This window comes from Mobula hypostoma, chromosome 1, assembly GCF_963921235.1.
Source record: "Mobula hypostoma chromosome 1, sMobHyp1.1, whole genome shotgun sequence".
Classification (NCBI taxonomy): domain Eukaryota; kingdom Metazoa; phylum Chordata; class Chondrichthyes; order Myliobatiformes; family Myliobatidae; genus Mobula; species Mobula hypostoma.
In genome coordinates, this window is record NC_086097.1 from 70,346,987 (window position 1) to 70,370,903 (window position 23,917).

Genomic DNA, 23,917 nt, shown 5'->3' on the forward strand with positions numbered 1-23,917 from the left:
ATCTTGGTGATGTTCCAGATCAAATTTAATCCAAAGTCCAAAGACATCTTGATTATTTAATGCTTATCATGCAAGAAGCAACTAACATTCAAGTAATTCAATGCAAGTGAAACACTGCAAATTATTACCAAATCAAATATTTAAGATCCAAGTTCCTTATTAAACATTTTCAATTCCACTTCCCTTTAAAATGTCTAGTCTAAAAATTTTAGTTTCAATTTTTATTTTTCCACACTTCGAAATGGCCCCACTACAAAATCTATTATTAAAGATGGACACCACCAAAGTTAGCTAACTTGCTAAATTTAATTCCTTATATTACTGATGAAATTGTGGTTCTTTAGCTAAACAGCTTTTTCAGCCTCTGGGAAATCAGCCAACATGATCTTCTCACTTCCTGCACTAGAACTGGTTATGCCATGAACTCAATAACAAAATCAAAGAAACTAACAATAAGAACAGAACATTTATCGCTGAAGTGAAAAATAAATTATGCCACTACTTTGGTCTAATTATTCATGCACTTGAACAATCCTTGTCTAACTATCAGGTGTTTTGTACTCTCCATGTAAACCACAGAAAATCATCTAGTACAGTAAGATAATACACAATTCTCTGCTCATCATCTTTAATCGGCATCCTCTCTACAGACATTAGAAACCTACAAATCATAAACATTAAATCACCATGTAATATTCTGTTAAAATAAAATCTGGGGTATTAAAGCTACATTTTTTTCTGCAGCTCATCTGGTAATACCACAATGCAGCAAGAAAATGAACATAATGGTGTAAAATATTATTGCAAAGACAAGGTGAAAATCAAAGCATGATTACAACATACAAGTAATAGGCAAGTTGAGGATTGTGTTGTTAACTACAGCTTCTGGGTCAAACTTTTTTAAAGAAACTGCAATCAATGCTTTGGCAATTTCTTGATACTGCTTTGAAAAATTTTACCATCTATATGTGTTGACCTTCTTAAGTAAAACAGCTGCTTCTTTATAAAAAAGATTGATGAAAGAATGTATAACAGAATCATTTTTTCTTAAAACCAATATTGACTGGTAAGCCTTTGTTCTTCATGAGGAACAAAGTGGAAAATTCCCACGATACACAAGTCAAGAAAACAATGAAAAGTAATAGGAAAAAAAAATCTACCTCACTATGTCAAAAGTTTGTGCATAATTTTGAAGCACAAAGAACCTAAGCTGCGTGATATGTGCAACAAAATTAGCAAGGCTGGTGATTAGAGACAGTATCTGAAATTTTAAAACTGGAAGTCTGCAGCGGACAGCCTCCCACCACCAATTTCTAGTACTGAATTAAGTTCAGCATGCCTATAATTTAACCCACTTTCTCTTTTGTATTTATGAATGCTAGCAATTTTCACAATAAATAAAAATTCAAGAATTTCAGATTGCATAATGCATACATTCTCTGATATCAAATGGAACCATTTGAAAATATAATTTAGAAACAGCAGATTACACAGCAAGTTCAGGAACACAAATGTAAAAAAAAAACAAGAGAGCCCACATGTGAATGAAAAATTAGAAAAAAATGTAAATGATGGAAATCTAAAATAAAAGCAAAAAATGTCAGAAATAATCACCAGGTTAAGCCATATCTGTGGGAAGGCAAACCAACATCTGACAAAAGATTTTTAACCCCAAACACTGTTTCTCTTCCCACAGATGCAGCCTAATCTATTGAGAATTTCTAGCATTTTCTGATTGATGTCAAATAGCACCACAACTTAAAGTGGAATATTAAAAAATACAACAGGTCCTGGATGTTTAAAAAAAAATCACCTTTATAAAATTTCAGGGTGGAGGAAAGGCCTTTCATACAAGAGTACAAGACAACTGTTGCAAGGGCCAACATTCCTTTACTATCATGAATGAAGATTGTAATATTTAATACAATACAGGTTTGGCAACTGGTAGGAAGAAACCTGTGATGATAAATGATATCATTTTATGATAATCAAATTACCCAAGAATATAGCACTAGCAGTTCTGAACTTTTAGAAAACAGATCTACATACAAAATGTTGTTTCCAGAAAAGCTTGACCTTGCATGCAAATCAAATACTTTAAGTGGAAACTTCAGAAATCTCAGTGGCTGATATAAAACCATCTACACCAAAATGAAATAATGCTTATGGTTATTACTGGGGCACGGAGAGAATGTTGAGTCAAAGAACAAAATGTAACACAACCATGGCCAGTTTAACAAAGGTAAATTGACTTCCTACAAGATTTAGATACTTGTAAACAGTCAATAATTGGAACAGCATACATAGGAGGCATAGGGGTGATGTTTTAGAGATTGATAAAATCATGAAGGGAACAGGTAAAGTGAATAAGCAGCTTTTACCCCACAGTAAGGAAGTTCAAAACTTGAGGGTACGTTTAAACTGACAGGAAAATATTTAAAAGGGGCACAAGTGGAAACTTTTTCCACACAGTATGAGCATATATGGAATGTGCTGTAAGCGGAAGCAGTAGAGGCTGATACGATTACGACACTTTTGACAGGTACAGGAGTTGTAAAGGTTTGGAATAGGAGTGTAACACGGGCAAATGGGACTAGCTCCGGTAGGTAACTGGGTCAACCTTGATGAGTTAGGGTGAGTTTCCGTGCTGTAATTGTTTCCATAACTCCAAATGATGTGATGCCTTAAGGTCAAACAATGGTGGGATAGTGACTGATACTGAGAAAAATAGCACAAGGTGAAGAAAAATGTAAACCAGAATCACGATGACAAACTCACCGGAAAAGATACAGATTATTTATTCATGAAAAACACGCAGAATGGACTGTCACCTATGATTTAGGAATAAATCCCCTTAGTATGGGTGCGCAGTTTTTAAACAACCTCTAGGAACACAATTAGACACGTCATTGGCTTTGAAACAGAAGGCAGGCTTCAGTTCTTCTTAAATCTTGAAAATAATTATACGAATCGCAATACAGGTTTGACAACTGGTCCGACGTCATGTCATCACCGGGACTGGGGGGCGGGGGGACAGAAGTGTACTGGACGCCGTGTGTTACACCGAACTCTCAGGGCTACGGATTCCTACACTAACTGGGCACACCAGGTCTGCTGTTCCTCCTTCCATCCATCACACACTCTCTCTATTCTTGCGTCTCTCTTTCCCTCTGCTTCCTTTTCCCATCCATGCCCACCTCTCTCTCTCTCACCCCCCCCCCCTTGTCTCTCACGCACCGACCCACCCACATATCGGCGTCTGGGCCTCTCAGGCTCCGCTCTAATGCCCGTTTATCATTCCGATCCACATATGGCGATATGTAAGTATCCGCCCTCTACAGCTTAATCAGCATAGGCAACTCACCGTCGAACCGGCTTCATGGCCTGTGCCCACCGCTTCAACAACAACCCTTCCCTCGTCCCTTTTGTTACTCTTAATGGCGCTCAGATTCAAATTCCCGGCTTCCGGCACAATCCCGGAAGTGATCCCTAACGTTCTGACCCGTAGCCGGGTTAGTGATGTCATCCGTCAATCAGCCGCCCCTTCTGAGTGTCTTCCCTGGGCTTCTCCGCTCTGTGCAAACTCACTTAGTTCTGTTTCTTGAGCTTCCCTTAAATTTGGCGGCCCTCCGTTTACACGTTTCCCTGAAACTTGCAGGGTTCGCTGAACGTTTTATTTATGTTGCATCTATATAAAAAAGTAAATTTAAACTTTTTGGGAGTATTAATTGAAATGACATCCTATAATCTGGAAAATCAACCAATCCAGCATCATCAAAGCCAATCCAACATAATGTTTGACATCATTCTTCTTCCTCTGTGCAAGATCAAATTCCAATATCAGAATCTGGTTTAATATCACTGACGTATGTTGGGAAATTTATTGAATTGCGGTACTTGTACAGCGCAATACGTAAGTATACTATAAGTTACAATAAGAAATATATATTTAAAAATAAATTAGTGCAAAAAGAGAGCAACAATAGTGAGGTGGTGTTCATGGGCCAATTCATTGTCCGTTCAGAAATCTGATGACAGAGGGGAAGTAGCTGTTGCTAAAACATTGAGTGTGTGTCTTCAGACTCCTGTACCTCCTCTCTGATGGTATAATACGAAGGGAGCCTGTCCTAGGTGATAGGAGTCTATAATGATGGGTGCTGCCTTTTCGAGGATTCACCTTCTGAAGATATATTTGATGCAATCTCATTTTTAATTTGTTCTGTCTAGTGTTCCCCAATCATTTTCATTCCCTCCCTTCAACTTAGAACTTCCTTTCATGTCATTTTAACACTAACACTTTAAACCAACTCGACTCCCTCCTCCAATCTCCTGCAAAACACTGGTCACAGCACCGCTGCTGCTTCTTTCTGCATTGTTCTCCAGTCTCCCTTCCGTCTCGTCACCCCGAACATGGAAGTAATTCAGTTTGTTGCATCAGCGGAGGAAGTGGAAACACCCCTTCTGTCAGAAATTGCTAACAACTGTATTCAGCAGCAGGATCATTATAGAGGTCATAGAGCCATACAGCACAGAAGCAGACCACCAAGTCCATGCCAACCACCAAGCGCCCTCTGATCCTACAGTAATCTCATTTTGTTCTTCCCGCATTCCCATCAACTCTTTACCATCTCTATGCTGACATTTTTTTTGATGGGTAGTGCCCCAAATCAGATACAATACCCTTGTGTCCTGAATGAGGACTTTGGACCCTAGATCTTCAGTTATAAAATCAAAGATGCTGAAGGCCTTTTAAACATCCTTTTTCATATGTCTTATCAACTTTAGATACTTACATAGTCTGAAAGGTCTCTGTTTCTCCATCCTTTTCAAATTGAGCCATTTAATTGACTTCTCTCAACCTTCGAATCAAACCTAACTGCAATATAATTTTCTTGTGTTAAATTTTATCTAATTAGTTTGTGCATTTTATCAATTTTACCATCCTCACTAGTTTGAAAAGTAACTTCTCACTTCTCTGTGCTCAGCCAATTTTGTATTAATGTGCACATTTGATAATTATGTAAAGATATATTATGCTTCTAGTAATACAGACTAATTATTACTTGTTGAAGCTACTCATGAACTTGAGCTCCAGCTGGCACCAGGAACCCCTGACTGTCCAGACAAGGAAAACTCCAGTGAGTGGCAGTAAGAACACAAACAGTCTCTATGAATGCTTGCACTTTTGGAAGTGCTGAAGTGTAGCCAAATGCCCCTTCCAAGTGCGAATGAAAATATCCTATTTATCGAAAATATATTTTCCCCCTTCGAGCTTACCTTGAATTCTGCAGCTGAAGTAAGCAGCAAAGGGCTGGTGTTTCTCAGCAAAGATCCTGAGGAAAGGTTTTGGAGAGTGAGGAGACCCTGACATACCCTTTTGTTTGTGTGCCCCTTGATGTTTGTCTGTTTGAGATTGGCTCAGTCCACTCTCATAACAAGTACAGAAAATTTTACCCACCGAAACATCTGCCTCTAAAGATGACTAATGCTCACATTGTGCAAAATGGATTGATACCATGTGATTGCAATTTTCATCTGCACAACACATTTTTTTCTGAGGTTGTGTGAATTAATTTCTGGGCCTTTAATTGTCATTGCTGTTTGTTCAGGGCATTTTATAACTTTTGTTTCTGACAGCCTTTCACTTTGTGACATATGACATACTGTAGCAGCAGAATTACATAGAACATAGAATAGTACAGCAAAGTACAGGCCCTTCGGCCCACAATATTGTGCCTTCCCTTAAACCCTGCCTCCCATATAACCCCCCACCTTAAATTCCTCCATATACCTGTCTAGTAGTCTCTTAAATTTCACGAGTGTATCTGCCTCCACCACTGACTCAGGCAGTGCATTCCACGCACCAACCACTCTCTGAGTAAAAAACCTTCCTCTAATATCCCCCTTGAACTTCCCACCCCTTACCTTAAAGCCATGTCCTCTTGTATTGAGAAGTGGTGCCCTGGGGAAGAGGCTCTGGCTATCCATTCTATCTATTCCTCTTATTATCTTGTACACCTCTATCACGTCTCCTCTCATCCTCCTTCTCTCCAAAGAGTAAAGCCCTAGCTCCCTTAATCTCTGATCATAATGCATACTTTCTAAACCAGGCAGCATCCTGGTAAATCTCCTCTGTACCCTTTCCAATGCTTCCACATCCTTCCTATAGTGAGGTGACCAGAACTGGACACAGTACTCCAAGTGTGGCCTAACCAGGGTTTAATAGAGCTGCATAATTACCTCACGACTCTTAAACTCTGTCCCCCAACTTATGAAAGCTAACACCCCATAAGCTTTCTTAACTACCCTATCTACCTGTGAGGCAACTTTCCGGGATCTATGGACATGTATCCCCAGATCTCTCTTCTCCTCCACACCACCAAGTATCTTGCCATTTACTTTGTACTCTGCCTTGGAGTTTGTCCTTCCAAAGTGTACCACTTCACACTTCTCCGGGTTGAACTCCATCTGCCAATTCTCAGCCCACTTCTGCATTCTATCAATGTTTCTCTGCAATCTTCAACAATCCTCTACACTATCTACAACACCACCAACCTTTGTGTCGTCTGCAAACTTGCCAACCCACCCTTCTACCCCCACATCCAAGTCGTTAATAAAAATCACGAAAAGTAGAGGTTCCAGAACCAATCCTTGTGGGACACCACTAGTCACAACCCTCCAATCTGAATGTACTCCCTCCGCCACGACCCTCTGCCTTCTGTAGGCAAGCCAATTCTGAATCCACCTGGCCAAACTTCCCTCGATCCCATGCCTTCTGACTTTCTGAATAAGCCTACCATGTGGAACCTTGTCAAATGCCTTACTAAAATCACATCCACTGCACTACCCTCATCTATATGCCTGGTCACCTCCTCAAAGAACTCTATCAGGCTTGTTAGGCACAATCACAAAGCTATGCTGACTGTCCCTGATCAGACCACGATTCTCTAAATGCCCATAGATCCTATCTCTAAGAATCTTTTCCAACAGCTTTCCCACCACAGACGTAAGGCTCACTGGTCTATAATTACCCGAACTATCCCTACTACCTTTTTTGAACAAGGGGACAACATTTTCCTCCCTCCATTCCTCTGGTACCATTCCAGTGGACAACGAGGACATAAAGATCCTAGCCAGAGGCTCAGCAATCCCTTCTCTCACCTCGTGGAGCAGCCTGGGGAATATTCCGTGAGGCCCCGGGAACTTATCCGTCCTAATGTATTTTAACAACTCCAACACCTCCTTTCCCTTAATATCAACATGCTCCAGAACATCAACTTCACTCATATTGTCCTCACCGTCATCAAGTTCCCTCTCATTGGTGAATACCGAAGAAAAGTATTCATTGAGGACCTCGCTCACTTCCACAGCCTCCAGGCACATCTTCCCACCTTTATCTCTAATCGGTCCTACTTTCACTCCTGTCATCCTTTTGTTCTTCACATAATTGAAGAATGCCTTGAAGTTTTCCTTTACCCTACTCACCAAGGCCTTCTCATGCCCCCTTCTTGCTCTCCTCAGCCCCTTCTTAAACTCCTTTCTTGCTGCCCTATATTCCTCGATAGACCCATCTGATCCCTGCTTCCTAAACCTCATGTATGCTGCCTTCTTCCACCTGACTAGATTTTCCACCTCACTAGTCACCCATGGTTCCTTCTCCCTACCATTCTTTATCTTCCTCACCGGGACAAATTTATCCCTAACATCCTGCAAGAGATCTCTAAGCATCGACCACATGTCCATAGTACATTTCCCTGCAAAAACATCATCCCAATTCACACCCGCAAGTTCTAGCCTTATAGCTTCATAATTTGCCCTCCCCCCAATTACCATCGAGTCTTCACTACCATTCCATCATGGCTTCGTTAGTATGCCTCTCAACACCATTCTTCTTCCTTCTCCCCAGAACCTTTGATGCCTTGACTAATCAACAAGTTATCAGACTCCTCGTTAAATATATTCAATGTCTTCACCTCCACAGCCATCTATGGCAATGAATTCCACAGATTCACCACCCTCTGGCTAAAGAAATTCCTCTTCATTTCTGTTGCTTCTAGACTCATGCACTACAGAAAACATCTTCTCCCCATCTACTCTGCTTAGGCCTTTTGATATTTAATAGGTTTCATTGAGATTTCTGGGCCCTCCCCCATTTTTTGAAATTCCAGTGAGTACAGGCCCAGAGCTGTAATGTATGGACCTATTTCTTTTAGATCAATGACACCCCCCTATTAGCACTACGTATTGATATGTTGTCTGCACATGCACATTTCTTCCCCTCTCCCCCCCTCTCCCCCCTCTCCCCCCATCTCCCCCCATCTCCCCCCCTCTTCCCCCCCTTCCCCCCTCTTCCCCCCCTCTCCCCCCCTTCCCCCTCTCTCCCTCCCCCCCTCTCTCTTTCTCTCCAACTATGCAGAGATTGACCTTCAGTCTAGTATGGGGAATAAAGACCTTCCACCACCATCAGCCCCCTATGTCCAAGGAAGGGAATTCCAGTGATGACTGCTACCCAGTTACAACATTAAGCATTATTCCTAGGAGCCGACTCTTATGACATCGAGTTCAAGGGTACCAAACAACAGAGCAACACAGGTGGCAACTGAAGAAGGAAAGTCTTCGTACTGTGACCCAGCCAAAGTGTTTCACACCACATTGGTGGATCAGTTGCTTGTAACAAATTACAATATACAAAGGGAAGCAAAGAATTACCTGGCAATGTCAAAAGTCTATGAAATCACCATGCAAGGATAACCAGCTCATGGTAATCCTATGTTTTCAGAGTTCTCAGCGAGATGAGACCAACTGTTGGTATGTCAAAGGACACTGATTTGTGGATCTCCTGTTGTGGTTCCATCTAAACTGCACACTGGAGTGTTAGAAAATCTGCTGAAGGACACTTGGGTACAGATAAGATGAAGGGTCTCGCCTGGAGCTAAGTGTGGTGGCTGGGAATAGGTAAACCAATTGCAGACTTGGCCAAAAGCTGTTTGGGTTGAAACAAAGTTCAAAATGCACTCCTACTGGCACTGTTATATCTGTACACCACTTCACCATGGCAAAGAGTACGTATTGACTTTGCTGGGCTATTCATGGACTCGATATTTTTGATTGCTGTGGATGCTCATTGGAAGTGGTTGGAGGTTATACCAATGAAGTCAACCATGTCATCAAAGTCTGTCTCCGCTCTGAGGACTATCTTCACCAGAAATGGCTTACCAGAACAAAGTGTGAGTGACAACGGACCACAATACACGTCCCAAGAATTCCAACTGTTCATGAAGAAAAATGGCGTCAGGCATTTCAAGTCAGCTCCTCACTACCCAGCAACAGATGGGTTAGCTGAAAGGTTGATCCAGACCTTCAAGAACTCCATTAAAGTGATGGACAATGAGGACATTTACAGCACAAGGTGGACAACTTCCTTTTTTGTGTATTGGAACTCTGTTCATGCAACAATAAATCAAACACCTGCAATGCTATTCATGAGCAGGAATCTGAGATCTCGCACAAACCTCCTGAAACCAGACCTCTGGAGGGAAGTGCAGAATAAACAGTTCAGCCTGTTAGTGAAGCAGCAAGGAGCTTTGAGATTGGACAGGAAGTCCTCGTGCTTGATTATGGAGAAGACAAGCTGACACCTGGCAGGATAGCTACAAGAACGGGATGCCGATGTACACAGTGGATGTTGGAGATCAAACATGGAGACATCATGTGGACCAAATTCTGAATGCTCAACTGAAGAACATACCTGAGTTGACTGGATTCAACAAGACGGACACATTAGAGTTACCGGATTTACCTTTCAGTGATGATCAGGTCACTGACAGCAACATGACACCAGAAACTGGTTGCATTGTCTTAGACAAGACACCTATCAAACCTGATACCACTTCACAGGTCCAGAGATGCAACAAGAACATTATCGTTGACAAGACACTGGACAAACTTGATGCCACTCGATAGGGCCAGAGAAGTTACTGATCTGTTGTCTGTACATACACCTTTTTCTCCCCCCTCCCCCCTCCTCCCCTCTCTCCCTCCACACCAGTTATAGCCATCTCCCATGTGCATGCTTTTATTTAATCAATATGTAATGGTACACTTTTCATATGTTAATCCTTTCATTCCTGGAATCATTCTTGTGAACCTCCTCTGAACTCTCTCCGGTGCCAGCACATCTTATTTTTAGAAGGGGCCCAAAACTGTTTACAATTCTCCAAGTGCAGTCTGACCAATGCTTTATAAAGCCTCAGCACTAACATGCTTGCTCTTATCTTCCAGTCCTCTCGAAATGAAAGCTAACATTGCATTTGCTTTCTTTACCGCTGAGTCAACCTGCAAGTTAACCCTTAGGGAATTTTGCACAATGACTCACAAGTCCCTTTGCACCTCCAATTTTTGAACTTTCCATTTAGAAAATAATCTATGCCTTTCTTGCTTCTAACAAGTGCATGGCCATGCACTTTGCGACACTATATTCCATCTGCCACTTCTTTACCCATTCTCCCAATCTGTCAAAGTCCGTCTACAGGCTCCCTGCTTCCTCAACACCACCTGCCCCTCCACCTATCTTCGTATTATCTGCAAACTTGGCCAAAAGCCCATCAATTCCGTCATTGAAATTATTGACGTATAAAGTGAAAAGAATCAGTCCCGATACTGACCCCTGTGGAACAACACTCGTCACCGGTAGCCAGCCAGAAAAAGCCCCCTTTATTCCCACTCTTTGCCTTCTATTAGTCACTAATCTTCTAACTACAGAAGGTTCATCTTTCCTGTAATACCATGGGCTCTTATCTTGTTAAGCAGCCTCATGTGTGGTACCTTGTCAAAGGCCTTCTGAAAATCAAGTAAACAACATCCACTGACTTTCCTTTGTCTATCCTGCCTGTTATTTCCTTAAAGAACTCCAACAGGTTTGTTAGGCAAGATTTACCCTTTAGGAAATCATCCTGACTTTGGCCTATTTTATCATGTGACTCCAAGTACCCCGAAACCTCATCCTTCATATTGGACTCCATCATCTTTCCAACAACTGAAGTCAAGCTAACTGGCCTATAATTTCCTTTCTTCTGCCTCACTCCCTTTTTAAAGAGTGGAGTGACATTTGCTATTTTCCAGTTCTTCAGAACTGTTCCAGAATCTAGTAATTCTTGAAAGATCATTACTAATCTCTTCATCTACTTCTTTCAGAACACTGGAGTGTACACCATCAGGTCCGGGTGACTGATCTATCTTCAGACCTTTCAGCTTCCCAAGTCCTGTTATACTCCTGAATTTCCATCATACTGCTAATATCTTCCATGATGAAGACTGATGCTAAATACTTATTAAGTTTGTCTGCCATTTCTTTGTTTCCTTTTGCTCCCTCTCCAGCATCATTTTCCAGTGGTCTGATATCTACTCCTGCTTCTCTTTATAAATCTGAAAAAAAATTTAGGATCCTCTTTTATAGTATTGGCTAGCTCATCTTCATATTTAATATTTTCTCTCCCTATGTCTTTTTTAGTTACCTCTGTTGGTTTTTAAAAGCTTTCCAATCCTCTAACTTCCCTCTAATTTTTGCTATATTATATGCCCTCTCTTTATCTTTTACGTTGCCTCTGACTTCCCTTGTCATCTGTGGTTGCCTCATCCTCCCTTAAGAATAATTCTTATTCTTTAGGATGTATATATCCTGCTTCTTCTGTATTGCCCCCAGAAGCTCCAGCCATTGATGTTATTCCGTCATCCTTGCTAGTGTCCCCTTCCAATCAACTTTGGACAGCTCCTCTCTCATGCCTCTGTAATACCCTTTTATCCACTGTAATACTGATTCATCTGACTTTATCTTCTCCCTCTCAAACTGCGGAGTGAATTCTATCATATTATGATCACTGCCTCCTAAAGGTTCCTTTACCTTAAGCTTCATTACAAGTATAGTTCTTCACACAATACCCAATCCAGATTTGCCTTTCCCCTAGTGGGCTCAACCACAAGCTGTTCTAAAAAGACATTAAGTAGGCATTCTACAAATTCCACCTTTTGGGATTCAGCACCAACCTGATTTTCCCAATCTACCTGCATATCGAAATCCTCTATAACCATCCACGAACCTTTGTACATGCCTTTTCTATCTCCTATTGTAATTTGTATCCCACATTCTGGCTACTGTTTGGAGGTCTGTATGTAACTCTCATCAGGGTCATTTTATCCTTGCAATTTCTTAACTCTACCCACACGCACCCTACATTTTCTGACCGTATGTCACCTCTTTCTTATGCTTTGATTTTTTTTCCAACAGGGCCACCCACCCTCTTTGCCTGCCTGCCTATCCTTTCAATACAATGTGTATCCTTGGATGTTCAGCTTCAACCATGACCACCTTCAGCCATGTTTCAGTGATGCCCATAATGACATCTCTCACTGCACTGTAAGATCATCTACCATATTCCATTTACTGCATGCATTCAAATGTACCACTTTCGGTCCTATATTCATTACAGTTTTTGATTTTGCTCACATGTTACATTTGAACTCATCCCACTGACTGCAGTTTTGCACTTATCATGTGTCTGTCCCTCCTCACAGTCTCACTACACACTGCCTCCGCTTGTATATAGTACCAACTGCTCCACCCTCAACCCTATCACTCTGGTTCCTATCCCCCTGTCAAATTAGTTTGAACCGTTCCCAGCAGCTCTGGCAAACCAGCCCGCAAGGAAATTGGTCCCCTTGGCTTCAGGAGTAACCTGTCCCTTTCGTACAGATCATACCTTCCCCAGAAGAGATCCCAATGATTCAGAAATCTGAAACCCTGTCACCTACACCACTTCCTCAGCCACACATTCTTCTGTACTATCATGGTGGTACTGGGAGTAATCCAGAGATCACTACCTTGGAGGACCTGCCCTTCAGCCTCTTCCCGAACTCCCTATGCTCATTGTGCAGGACCTCTTTTCCCTCTTTACCTATGTCAATGTGCACCATGACCTCTGGCTGATTACCCTCCCTCTTGAAAATATTTTGCAGCCACTCCGAGATATCCTTAACCCTAGCCCCTGGGAGGCAACACACCATCCCAGTGTCTCTTTTGCAGACACAGGATCTCCACTAACTATCAAGTCTCCTATCACTATTGCTCCACCTGACCTTATTCCTCCCTGCTGAGCCTTAGAGCCAGTGGCGTGGCTGCTGCTGCTGTGCTCCGATGCAGTATCCAAAAGGGCATACGTGTTTCTGAGGGGAATGGCCACAGGGGAGCCCCGCACTAACTGTTTACTCCTCTTACTTCTTCTGGTGGTCACCCATTTTCTACCTGAAGTCTCCCCTCTGGGTGTGACCACCTCAATAAAAGTCTCATCCCTGAGGTTTCATCCTCCTACATGGTCCTGAATACATCCAGCTCCAGTTATTTGACCTTGTCAGTCAGAAACTGAAGTTAGATGCACTTCTTGCCGATGTAGTCTTCAGGGAGACCTTTAGGTATCCTGCAATCCTACAGACGAAGCATTCCACTGCTTTAACTACCATTCTGCCTACACTTGTTATACCTTTGGCTCTAATTTCTTAAGCTTAAGTTCTACAATCAACTAAAGGTTCAATGGTTCATTTATTTTCAAAGAATTTTTCCATACACTACTCTGAAATTTGTCTTCTCCAAATAGCCACGAGGCAAAGAAAGAACATGAAAGTCGTTCAGTGAGAAACATCTATACCACCCCTCCCCTGCAGTAAAAAGAATGGCATCCTGATCATCAATCACCACCCCCACACACACACAAAGCAGAATAGGGGCATCGACACCCAATAAACAACCCCTCCTCCATGCAAAAAAACTAACAGAACACAATAGAGCATCAACCCATAAACATCCTCCCTTCACATAACAAAATGGAAAAGGAACAAGTGATAAAAACACAGAACATAAAAACTGTAATTCTGTAGAAGTCTACAATCTTAAATGCAATAATCCAATCCCTAAATGCAGAACCACGATATCATCATACGATATCAATGACATTCATCAAAAGACTGGCATTACGTGAGGCAGAGAGGCCCACTCGCCTGCCATGGCGAGCCTTACGGTGATAGGCCGCTGACAGATTACTTCTCCAGCAGCGATCGAAAGGAACGCAGTAGGCTTTGAACTCCCTCACCTTCTGCATTTGCCTCAATGTCTCAATCTTCCTCAAAGCTTTAAGCAGCAATGAAATAGCAATTTAAGCAGCAAATACTGGCTTGCGCCTGTCTTGAAGTTTCTTCATATTGAGGCCTTCCGAGTATGCTCTCACTTCCCAGAATCTTCTGTGACGCAGCAAAATGCTAGATCACTCAATCTCCAAACTATAAATTGCAGGGTCTAACAGTTCCAAAAACAAATTTAAGGTGAAAAACTGAATGACTCAACACCTTTAGCTTCTACCTATTCTCGCCTGTTGAGCCAAAGCTGACCACTCTTAACACTGGCCCACTCCAACAATGGCTGCTCTATTAACCCCTTGCCTGTCTCCAACTCACTCCACAATTTCTCGCTCTGCAGACACGTCCCACTAGGCCACAGTCATCTTTTAAACCTGACACGTAAAGTCCACATGTGAGGAATATGTTTTTCTTTTAGAGCCAGTACTTATGATTGGCCAGTGAAGTACCATGGCTTCACAGTAATAACTTTAATCATTATAACCAGTTTAATAGTTTAATATTCTCTCAATTGCACCAATAATCAATTGCAATGTAAAAAGTTGTAATATGCACTATCAAATAAGAAAGCACTCAAGCAGATAGACTATTAGATTGGATTCAACTTTATTGTCATTGTGCGGAGTACAGATACAAAGCCAATGAAATGCAGTTAGCATCTAACCAGAAATGCAAAGAATAGTGTTATTTACAAAATAACTGCAAATAAAAAGTAAGTGCTACAGCACACAAATATAGAAGTACTGAGACAGTACAATATGGGTGCAATACTGCTTAGCGCTGTGATGTGAGGTTCAGCAGGGTCACAGCCTCAGGGAAGAAGCTCTTCTTGTGCCTGCTGGTGTGGGAGCGGAGGCTGCTGTAGTGCCTACCAGATGGGAGGAGAGTAAAAAGTCCATGGTTAGGGTGAGATGCATCCTTGATAATGCTTTTCGCCTTGCCCAGGCAGCGTTTATGGTAGAAGTTCTCAATGGTGGGCAATTGGGTGCCAATAATCTGCTGGGCAGTTTTCACCACACACTGGAGTGCTTTGCAGTCTGATACGGGACAATTGCCATACCACACTGAGATACAGTTGGTGAGTATGCTCTCAATGGTACAGCGGTAAAAGTCCATCAGTATCCTGGGACAGAGGTGAGCTTTCTTGATGCTCCACAGGAAATAAAGGTGCTGTTGTGCCTTTTTGATCAGGATGGAGGAGTTCAGGGACCAGGTGAGATCCTCGGAAATGTGGACACCGAGGAATTTGAAGCTTGATACACGCTCCACTACAGCTCTGTTGATGTAGATGGGGATGTGAGTGTGGCTCCTAGCATGCCTGAAGTCCACAATGATCTCCTTGGTCTTCTGCGTGTTAAGGTCCAGGTTGCTGTCTGCACACCACGCGGCCAGGTGCTGGACCTCATCCCTGTAGGCCATCTCGTCATCCCCTCTGATCAGGCCAACCACCGTGGTGTCGTCTGCGAACTTGATTATGGAGTTAGAACCATGTATAGGAATGCAGTCATAGGTGAAAAGGGAGTACAGAAGAGGGCTCAGCACACAGCCTTGAGGCATGTTCGTGTTCAGGGTGAGAGTGGAGGAGGAGAGGTTGTCTAACTTAACTGATTGGGGTCTGTTAGTCAGAAAGTCCAAGGTCCAACTGCAGAGGGATGAGCTGATACCAAGCTGGCGAAGTTTGGCGATCAGCTTGGAGAGGATCACAGTATTGAATGCTGAACTTAAGTCAATGAACAGCATTCTGATGTAAGAGTTGGGGCTGTCCAGGTGGGTCAGGGCAGAGTGAAGTGTCGTGGAGATGGCATCCTCTGTTGACTTGTTAGGGAACACTTAAACAGATCATTACAAAATGGACGTTTTATAACAATGGCTCATTTTTATTTTCACATTACATTTGTTGTTAGGTCAGATCTGTTATGTGAATTCTGGTATTAATAGTTATTTTCCTGCAGGAAAACTACATGCAATCTTTTTACTAAATTTTGTGTTATCCATTTAGAAATCATCTAACAAGGAATAAAAAGTGGAAACACGAGGAATAATTTAGTCATTACCTTTTGTATTCACATATCCGTGTTGAGTTTGGGAATAGCTGGAGAGTTTAGATTACATGCTGTCCTCCTCTATTGGGGAAAAAAATCAGTTGATAATCAATAATATCCAGCATTCTGTGCATGTTGATGACCAGCAGAGGACTGGACTGGGTTCAGTTGTGATGTTTCTGAAATGAAAGAACTCAATCCAATAGTCCACATGGAAAATGCTCATTTACCGGGGGCCCTGGAGAATCACTAGTATAGATGATGCTTCAGTATCACTTGTGATTTACTTCTTTGCAGTTTTGCCTTCTAGCTGCAAGAGAGTTTACTCAAGTCCAGTCTCAGAGACACGAGTACAAAAATTTTGATCCATGCTTCCCAAGGAAATCTTCACTTTTGAAACTCCAGATCTTTTAAGTTGCCATTTGGAAGAGAGCACTGGCGTTATCTCTGGGGTCATGACTGACGTTCATTCCTTTTTCAGCATCACCTGCACAGATTCTCTAATTATCTAATTAATAATTAACACAATGCCATTTGTGGGAGCTTGCTGTGTATAAATAGACTGCCATTTTTGCTTCGTTTCATTAGTGACAGTGTTTCAAAAGTATTTAATTAGTATACAGTGCTTTGTATTATCTAAAGAGCAATTTGAAAGGCACTTCATAAATATATGTTTTGTTCTTTTTTATCACTCAGGAGACACCAACTATAAAAGCAAAGGGGATGTTAAGGAGTTATTGGAAAAAGAAACAGTTTAATAGAAGTGGCACATGAGGAGGAATGCTGTACTCTGATTGAAATCGGGGCAGACTACTTCAGTGCAACATCTAAACTCATTTTCTCTATTAGCAATGCAATTTTTTTCTCTGTCAGCAGAATTATTTTTGCCCACAAGTGGCTGTGGATTCAGAAACGATAAGGTGTTAATCACATTTATGTGCTGTCAATTAAGTTATTTACAAAATAAGTATTTCTTTGCATCTGAAAGTATTATTATTTTATCAACACCATAAGACCAATGGAATTAACAGTAGTTTTAGCACTGCAAGTTTCCACTGTGCCCAATTAGTTTTCTCCTGTGCCAGTATGATTTTACAGGATTTTTTCTGTCAGTTTTCATTACCATGTTACAGATTATAGGATTTTTCAGTCAAAATGCATTACCGTTATGAAACAGGTAATAGTGGATGCCCAGTCCTGAAGAAGGATCTCGTCCTGAAACATTACTGTTTATTCCTTTCCATAAATGCTGCCTGACCTGCTGAGTTCCTACAGCATTTTGTGTGCGTCACTTTGTAATGAATGGGAATGGGATAGCAACATGAACATAGGTGTGTCTGTAAGCCTCCAGGAAGGAATAGAAAGTATGGGCTTGAGGACATCTAAATATTCTCTTTTGAGCCCAAGGAAGCACTTGTGAACCAGGCAAAGTAAAGCAAAGTAAAAATTCCTACCGTTCAATCTCTTCACAGCCCCATCTCACTTAGTTCTCCTTAGCAGTAAATCCAGCAATGAGTTGAAATGCTATAAGGGTCTGATTATTATCTTGGTGCTTTGATTACCATATTTAACAAAAGGCCTTGCCAACTTCAGAAGAACATGTTTAAATGACAGGATGAATAGAGCTTTCCATCAGGAAAGTAACCTAGAGCATTTTAATTGCTCAGCTGACCGATTTCCGCTGTTAAGTGGGTGGGATAAAAATCCATTCTTCCACCCACAGCCCCTACCAAATCTATCCACCCACCAGTCAGTGATGAAGTTTAGTTTTAAAAAAAGCTGGATAATAAGCAGCTCTAGGGGCAAACTAACAACAGGAACAAAACAGAAATGGTTCATTTGGCTGGTTTTGGACCACATTAGTCTGTTGATGGATGGTATAATTTCTGATGTGCTGTTGCCAGTTAATGTAGAGCAGATAGCAATGACATTGTTTGTCAAAGGGATACGTGCATATAGTTGGACAGAGATGTGTAGTTTGGAAAGGGACAATTGAAGAACTATATATGTGCAATTTCATGTTCAAAGGCACAATTAGACCAGCAATTTGAGTAACTGTCCATTACTTTCAACAGCTAATTAGCATAAACTTGGGTTTTAAAGCAGGTCACAGGATGAAGCCAAATAAAAACTTACAGTGATTGCAATTAGTTGGAAAATGTTTGTGCTGCTGTGCATGCATGTGCGCGTGTGTATGAATAGCTCCAACTATGAAATCTGACCCCGCCGCTGAAAATACTGAGCAGTACAGGCATCACACGTGCAGAGACATTTCAGGTTAATATCCTGTGCTCAGCTATGAAGGGCAGTTATCTTAGTGTGGTCCATTAGCTAATCGCGCTACCAGACTTGCTGGTACTGTTAACACCGCAACCACTGTAATTAATGATTAAGTTTGGCCACTCTTGTGCAAGTTACATACTGGAAGCCTATTAGATTATATCTAAACAAGCACTACCAAAGGATAATCGAAATAGTGAAAATCTTCAGTCAGTTTTTGCTTCATCCATGATTCTGATAAATTTAGTGCAAATCTTTCAAAAGTTTCATGTTAAGTTCGGTGGATCAATTCCATAACCTTTAATTTATATTTTTGGGTATTAAAGAATTATGTTAAAAAATATTTGTTTTCAAGAGGTAAGAATAAAATAAAGAAAAATATTCACAAATGATTATACTGAATGAAATTAATATTTAAATGCTAGTTTGATGGGAAAGCTAAAACCCCTGCATTCTTTAGAAACAATACAGGGTTGCTTTCTGCAATTTTTAAGAATGCATAATATTCACTTATAAATTAGGAATGAACATTTACAGTGCCTATAAAAAGTATTCACCCCCCCCCCCAGAAGTTTTCATGTTTTATTGTTTTACAACATTGAATCATAGTGGATTTAATTTAGCTTTTTTGACACTGATCAACAGAAGGAGACTTTTTCATGTCAAAGTGAAAACAGGTCTCTACAAAGAGATCTAAATTAATCACAAATATAAAACACAAAATAATTGATTGCTTAAGTATTCATCCCCTTCAAGTCAGTATTTAGCAGATGCACCTTTGGCAGCAATTACAGCCTTGGGTCTGTGTGGATAGATCTTTATCAGCTTTGCACATCTGGAGACTGCAATTTTTCCCCATTCTCTTTACAAAACAGCTCAAGCTCTGGCAAATTGCATGGGGGTCGTGAGTGAACAGCCCTTTTCCAGTCCAGCCACAAATTCTCGATTGGATTGAGGTTTGAACTCTGACTTGGCTACTCCAGTTTTTAAGCCATTCCTGTGTAGCTTTGGTTTTATGCTTGGGGTCATTGACTTGCTGGAAAACAAATCTTCTCCCAAGTCAGAGTTCTCTTGCAGATTGTATCAGGTTTTCCTCCAGATTCCTCTGTATTTTGCTGCATTCATTTTACCTTCACAAGCCTTCCAGGGCTTGCTGTAGTGAAGCATCCCCACGCACGATGCAACCACCACCATGCTTTACCATATCATTGGTGTGTTTCGGATGATGTGCGGAGTTTGGCTTTTGCTGAACATTGCGTATATTTTGTATTTCGTATTTGTAATTAATTTAGATCACTTTGTAGACATCTGTTTTCACTGACACAGAAGAGACTTTTTCTGTTGATCAGTGTTAAAAAAGACTGCTTATATCCACTGTGATTCAATGTTGTAAAACAATAAAACATGAACACTTATGGGGGGGGGAGAATACATTTTATAGGCACTGTATATTACCAAGCATAATTTTGATAATAAAAGATTACTCAAATTATTTATACTGTTACTCTGTAATATAGAGTTGGTATTTTTACAGGAATATAATCTTCATTGCACAATAGTTCCAGGTACAGGGGGCAAAACCAAGTATTCCACATGATCTTCTTCAAAAAGCCTTTGACATCATCAAGTGAGAGAGACTGTGAAGTAACTCCAAAAATTTAGCTGTCCACAGAATTCATCTACATCTAACATTAGCTTTATGATAGCATGTGACCCAGGATCCTAGTGACAAAGGGACAAAAACAGAGCCGATGCAAGTAAGCATTGATGTAAAATTGTCATTGTCCCAACATTTCCTTCAATCTTTCTTGCATCCACCCTTCATCAAATCCTAAGGGAAATTAAACCAATCTTCCCTACTTAGAGGAAAGAGTTCAGTCTACAGGAACAATCAAAGATCAGTCAGTTGCACCTCAGTACAATTACAGTTCTGGTGTCAGCAGATCTCGGCCCCTCATTCGAGTAATCATCCTTCATGTCTGAGCCTGTACCACCTGACTTGGAGAAAGTGCAGCTAATGTTAACAGTCACTAGATTCAGGGAAGGACATTGTCACATGAGCAAAAATTGAGCAGTTTGGGCCTATACTTTCTGAAGTTTAGAAGCATGTTTCATGTTGGAGAGGCACAGTGGTGCAAGCTACTGGAGGTGCTGCTTCTTAGCTTCAGCAGTCTGGGTTCAATCCTGACCTCTGGTGCTTTCAGTGTGGAGCTAGCACTTTCTTCCTCTGGGAGCCCCGTTTTCCTCCCATATCCGAAAGGTATACTGTTTTTTTTTGGGGGGGTTAAATAACCACTATTAAATTCCCCCTAGTGTTATGTACATGATAGAACTTGGGGGGAGCTGATGGCAACACTGGGAAAATAAGTTACGTGGAAAGTTAGTGAGGTATTGGGATTGCTCTGTGTGACAATGTTGACTTGACTAATGGCTTCCTCTTATGTCATAAGGTAACTTCATTGAAACATGTAGATATCTGAAGGGGCCTTATAAGAACAATGACTCTGTTGGTAAGAGAGACTAAACCTAGGGTGCTTAGGCTAAGAAATATGGACTGATCCCTTAAGAGTGAAATGAGGAGGAACTTTTTTCTCCCCAAAGGTTGGAATTCCCAATCCCCGAGCTGTGTGGATGAGACAGTAAATATATATTCAAGGCTTGACAGATAAATTATGGACTGGACAGGAATCAAAGGTTACAAGGAGCATGCAGGAAAGTGGAGTTGAGCACAGGTTTAGAATGCTTTCACATTCAGATTGGTTTATTGTCACAATACACCCAGTGAGCAATGGAATTCCTTGCTTGAATGAAGCACAAAGTATAAACTGTACACAGTAATAATAAATAGAATGAATATAGTAATGACCTCAAAAAATGATGGAATGGTACAAAAAATAGTATTGCAAACCAGGGGAGTGCAAAAAATACTCAAGTAACGTAATGGAAGATGGGTTGTAGGATTAAGGGTTTGAGAATGGGGCAGCACCATTGGGAAGGGGATCTAAAAGGGACAATTGGTTCCGAAATTTGTTAACGGGGGAAGAAGCTGCTTCTAAATGTGGTTGCCCAAGCTTTGATGCTCCTTTGTCTTCTCTCAGCAGGTAGAAGAGAGAAAAAGGAATGGCCAAGGTGGCATGCAACCTTGAAACTAGAGTTTGCGACTAATTTGAGCAACTGTGATTTCCTTCTATGGTGTAGCAGAATTAAGGAGCTGGAACGTCTACTAGTTCTCTTCGTTCTGAATTTCTTATTGAATTTTACAAGTGGTCATGATCTTATTTTTAAATAATGATCATGTACTGTACATAGACACAACCCAAGGTATATGGGAAAAATAACCGGAAGCAGAAATAATATTAGAAAAAATTGAAAACTGCAAGTTACTTACAGTACCTTTCTTCCTCAGGTACATCCCTCTCCGATTGAAATAAATGGAGTTTATGTTTGGCCCAATGCAGGTTCAAAGAACACGTTTCCTAGTACTTGAGGGAGAACTTCTGGATCTTTGGTTCCACTCCTGGACTCCAAGAGAATTTCAGTGATATGTGGATTGGTGAGAAATTATCTCAGGAAGTTGGGAGGTTTCTTTTGTGGAGCAACCCTTAACTTGATGCAGTAAATGCCAGAGATCCTACATGGAACTCATGTCATTTCCTCCAAATCCACACCAATCTATTACTTAAACATTTTAATTAAAATCAGTTAATGAATTGCATTAATTTTATATCTACATGTGACAATAGACAGAAGAATGTTAATTCGGTGGTAAAATAGCTTAAAACAGATGACTAAAATCATCAACTCTGTGATCTATGCTGCCCATGTACTCACCTCCTCTACTATCAGGTTCCGTCCTCTCCAGCTATTTATCTTTCCTACCCAGCAGGCTTCATCTATCACTTTCTAGTTGTCCTCCTTCCCCTCCCCCCCCCCCCATACCTTTTTATTCTGGTATCTTCCCCCTTCCTTTCCAGTCCTGTAGAGGGATCTCGACCCAAAACATCAACTCTTTATTCGTTTTCATAGAAGCTGCCTGGCCTGCTGAGTTCTGCCAGCATTTTTTATGTGTGATTAAAATCCATTTGTTACATATTTTGTTTGCATCATATATTCATCTCAAGCCTCTTACCATTAAATAAAGGAAAGAGAGTGCATTTTTCTTTCTTAAAAATTCAAGTGAAAGGGAGTAGAAAACTCAAATTGAGTCATTTCTGGAACCTTTTTCTAATTTTTGGAAAAAACATCAAGTATTAGATATATCAAAATTGAATAAAAAAGTCTATTTAAAATCCTTTAGGTTTTATTCTTTTTGAAGTATTAAATGGTAATCCAAATGTTCATTTTCAACCCTATTGATGGCCAATGAAGTATGTGATTTTTCTAACCAATCACCTGAACAGCAAGTTGGGAACTTACCTAAATGCAGCTAATTACATTTGGCCAAGCTTTGTCCAGAGTGTAATTATCCTGCCAGCTCCACATTCATTTTCTACTAATCAGTTATTACTGTGGGGCCATGAGCATACAAACTTCATACTCCAATTACAAGGTCCACAGTCCTCCAGTTTGTAATGCATGTTTGTATCCAGCTAAAGAGATGGGATTGTAAAACCTTTTTCCCTCACTGGAAAAATATAAATAAATAAAATTGAGGAATATTGAAAAGAATAATTCAGACTGTGTCTATTTTTCTTGTTCTTGAATTATTTTCTCTGCAATTAACACAATAAAAGTAAATAAAAGGAGTCCAAATTAGTTTTGGTATATTTTAACATTCCGATACATATTTTCTTTTCAAACAAAGATATTTATCATAAACCCAGAGATTCTGCAGGTTCTGGAAATCTTGAGCAACGTGCAAGTTAGGCAGCATTTATGGAGGGGGATAAACGGTTGACTTTTTGGGCCGAGACCCTTCATCAGGACTGGAAAGGAAGGAGGAAGAAGCCGGAATAAGTGTTGCGGGAGGGAAAAGGAGTACAAGGCAGGCAGCAACTTTTTTAAATAAATTGGTTTTTGTCACGTTCAGTGGGTAAATTGTTTCCAATAATAAATGAGATAAAATTTTTATGCACAACGTTGTTTATATATTTATATGCAGCGAGCATCAATTGTTTGCCAAGCTACACCTGTACTCTTGACTTTCATCCAAATTCAGTAAACAGGTTCATAGATTTAAAGGGAAAAATATTCTCATACAGATGTTTTATATGAAGCCTCGAGGCTTACTGCTGCAAGTACAACATCAAATACTCTTAAGAAAAAGATATTAAAGTTGTATAAATGCTAAAAAAAAATAGACATAAACATCATGCAGGTTGGGTCACCTTTATTCTCTTAGTGATACTCAGTTCCAAGTTGAATGTTCCCAAGCAACTTAATTAAATATGAACTTTTAATGCAGAGCCCTTAGT

At 40.7% G+C, this 23,917-nt stretch overlaps 1 protein-coding gene and 1 long non-coding RNA gene across 7 annotated transcripts in view; one reads left to right on the forward strand and one right to left on the reverse strand.

Annotated features, from left to right (window-relative positions):
• The window catches only part of g2e3 (G2/M-phase specific E3 ubiquitin protein ligase), a 99,572-nt gene extending 80,895 nt beyond the window's left edge, over positions 1 to 18,677 (reverse strand). Inside the window, exon 1 of one of the 3 annotated variants that reach the window (XM_063050505.1) lies at positions 17,678 to 18,677. Coding sequence is in view for 1 of the 3 variants with exons in the window: in XM_063050496.1 (XP_062906566.1) it covers positions 3,365 to 3,381 (17 nt within the window). In the remaining 2 variants the exon portion in view is untranslated. Of the gene's footprint in view, positions 1 to 3,364; positions 3,470 to 17,677 lie in introns of those variants that run through there. The other 2 variants (XM_063050496.1, XM_063050514.1) reach the window with 2 other exon arrangements.
• LOC134347917 (uncharacterized) lies at positions 2,945 to 23,153 on the forward strand. Of its 4 annotated transcripts, none has more exons than XR_010018297.1 (4): positions 2,945 to 3,109; positions 3,827 to 3,913; positions 16,920 to 17,143; positions 21,602 to 23,153. It is a non-coding gene; the product is annotated as an uncharacterized LOC134347917 (long non-coding RNA). The 4 variants fall into 4 exon arrangements; XR_010018298.1 differs by lacking the exon at positions 2,945 to 3,109 and adding an exon at positions 12,284 to 12,412 and having other exon boundaries at positions 3,576 to 3,913; XR_010018296.1 differs by lacking the exon at positions 2,945 to 3,109 and having other exon boundaries at positions 3,576 to 3,913; positions 21,602 to 21,824; positions 21,910 to 23,153.
• The last annotated feature ends 764 nt before the right edge of the window (positions 23,154 to 23,917 follow it).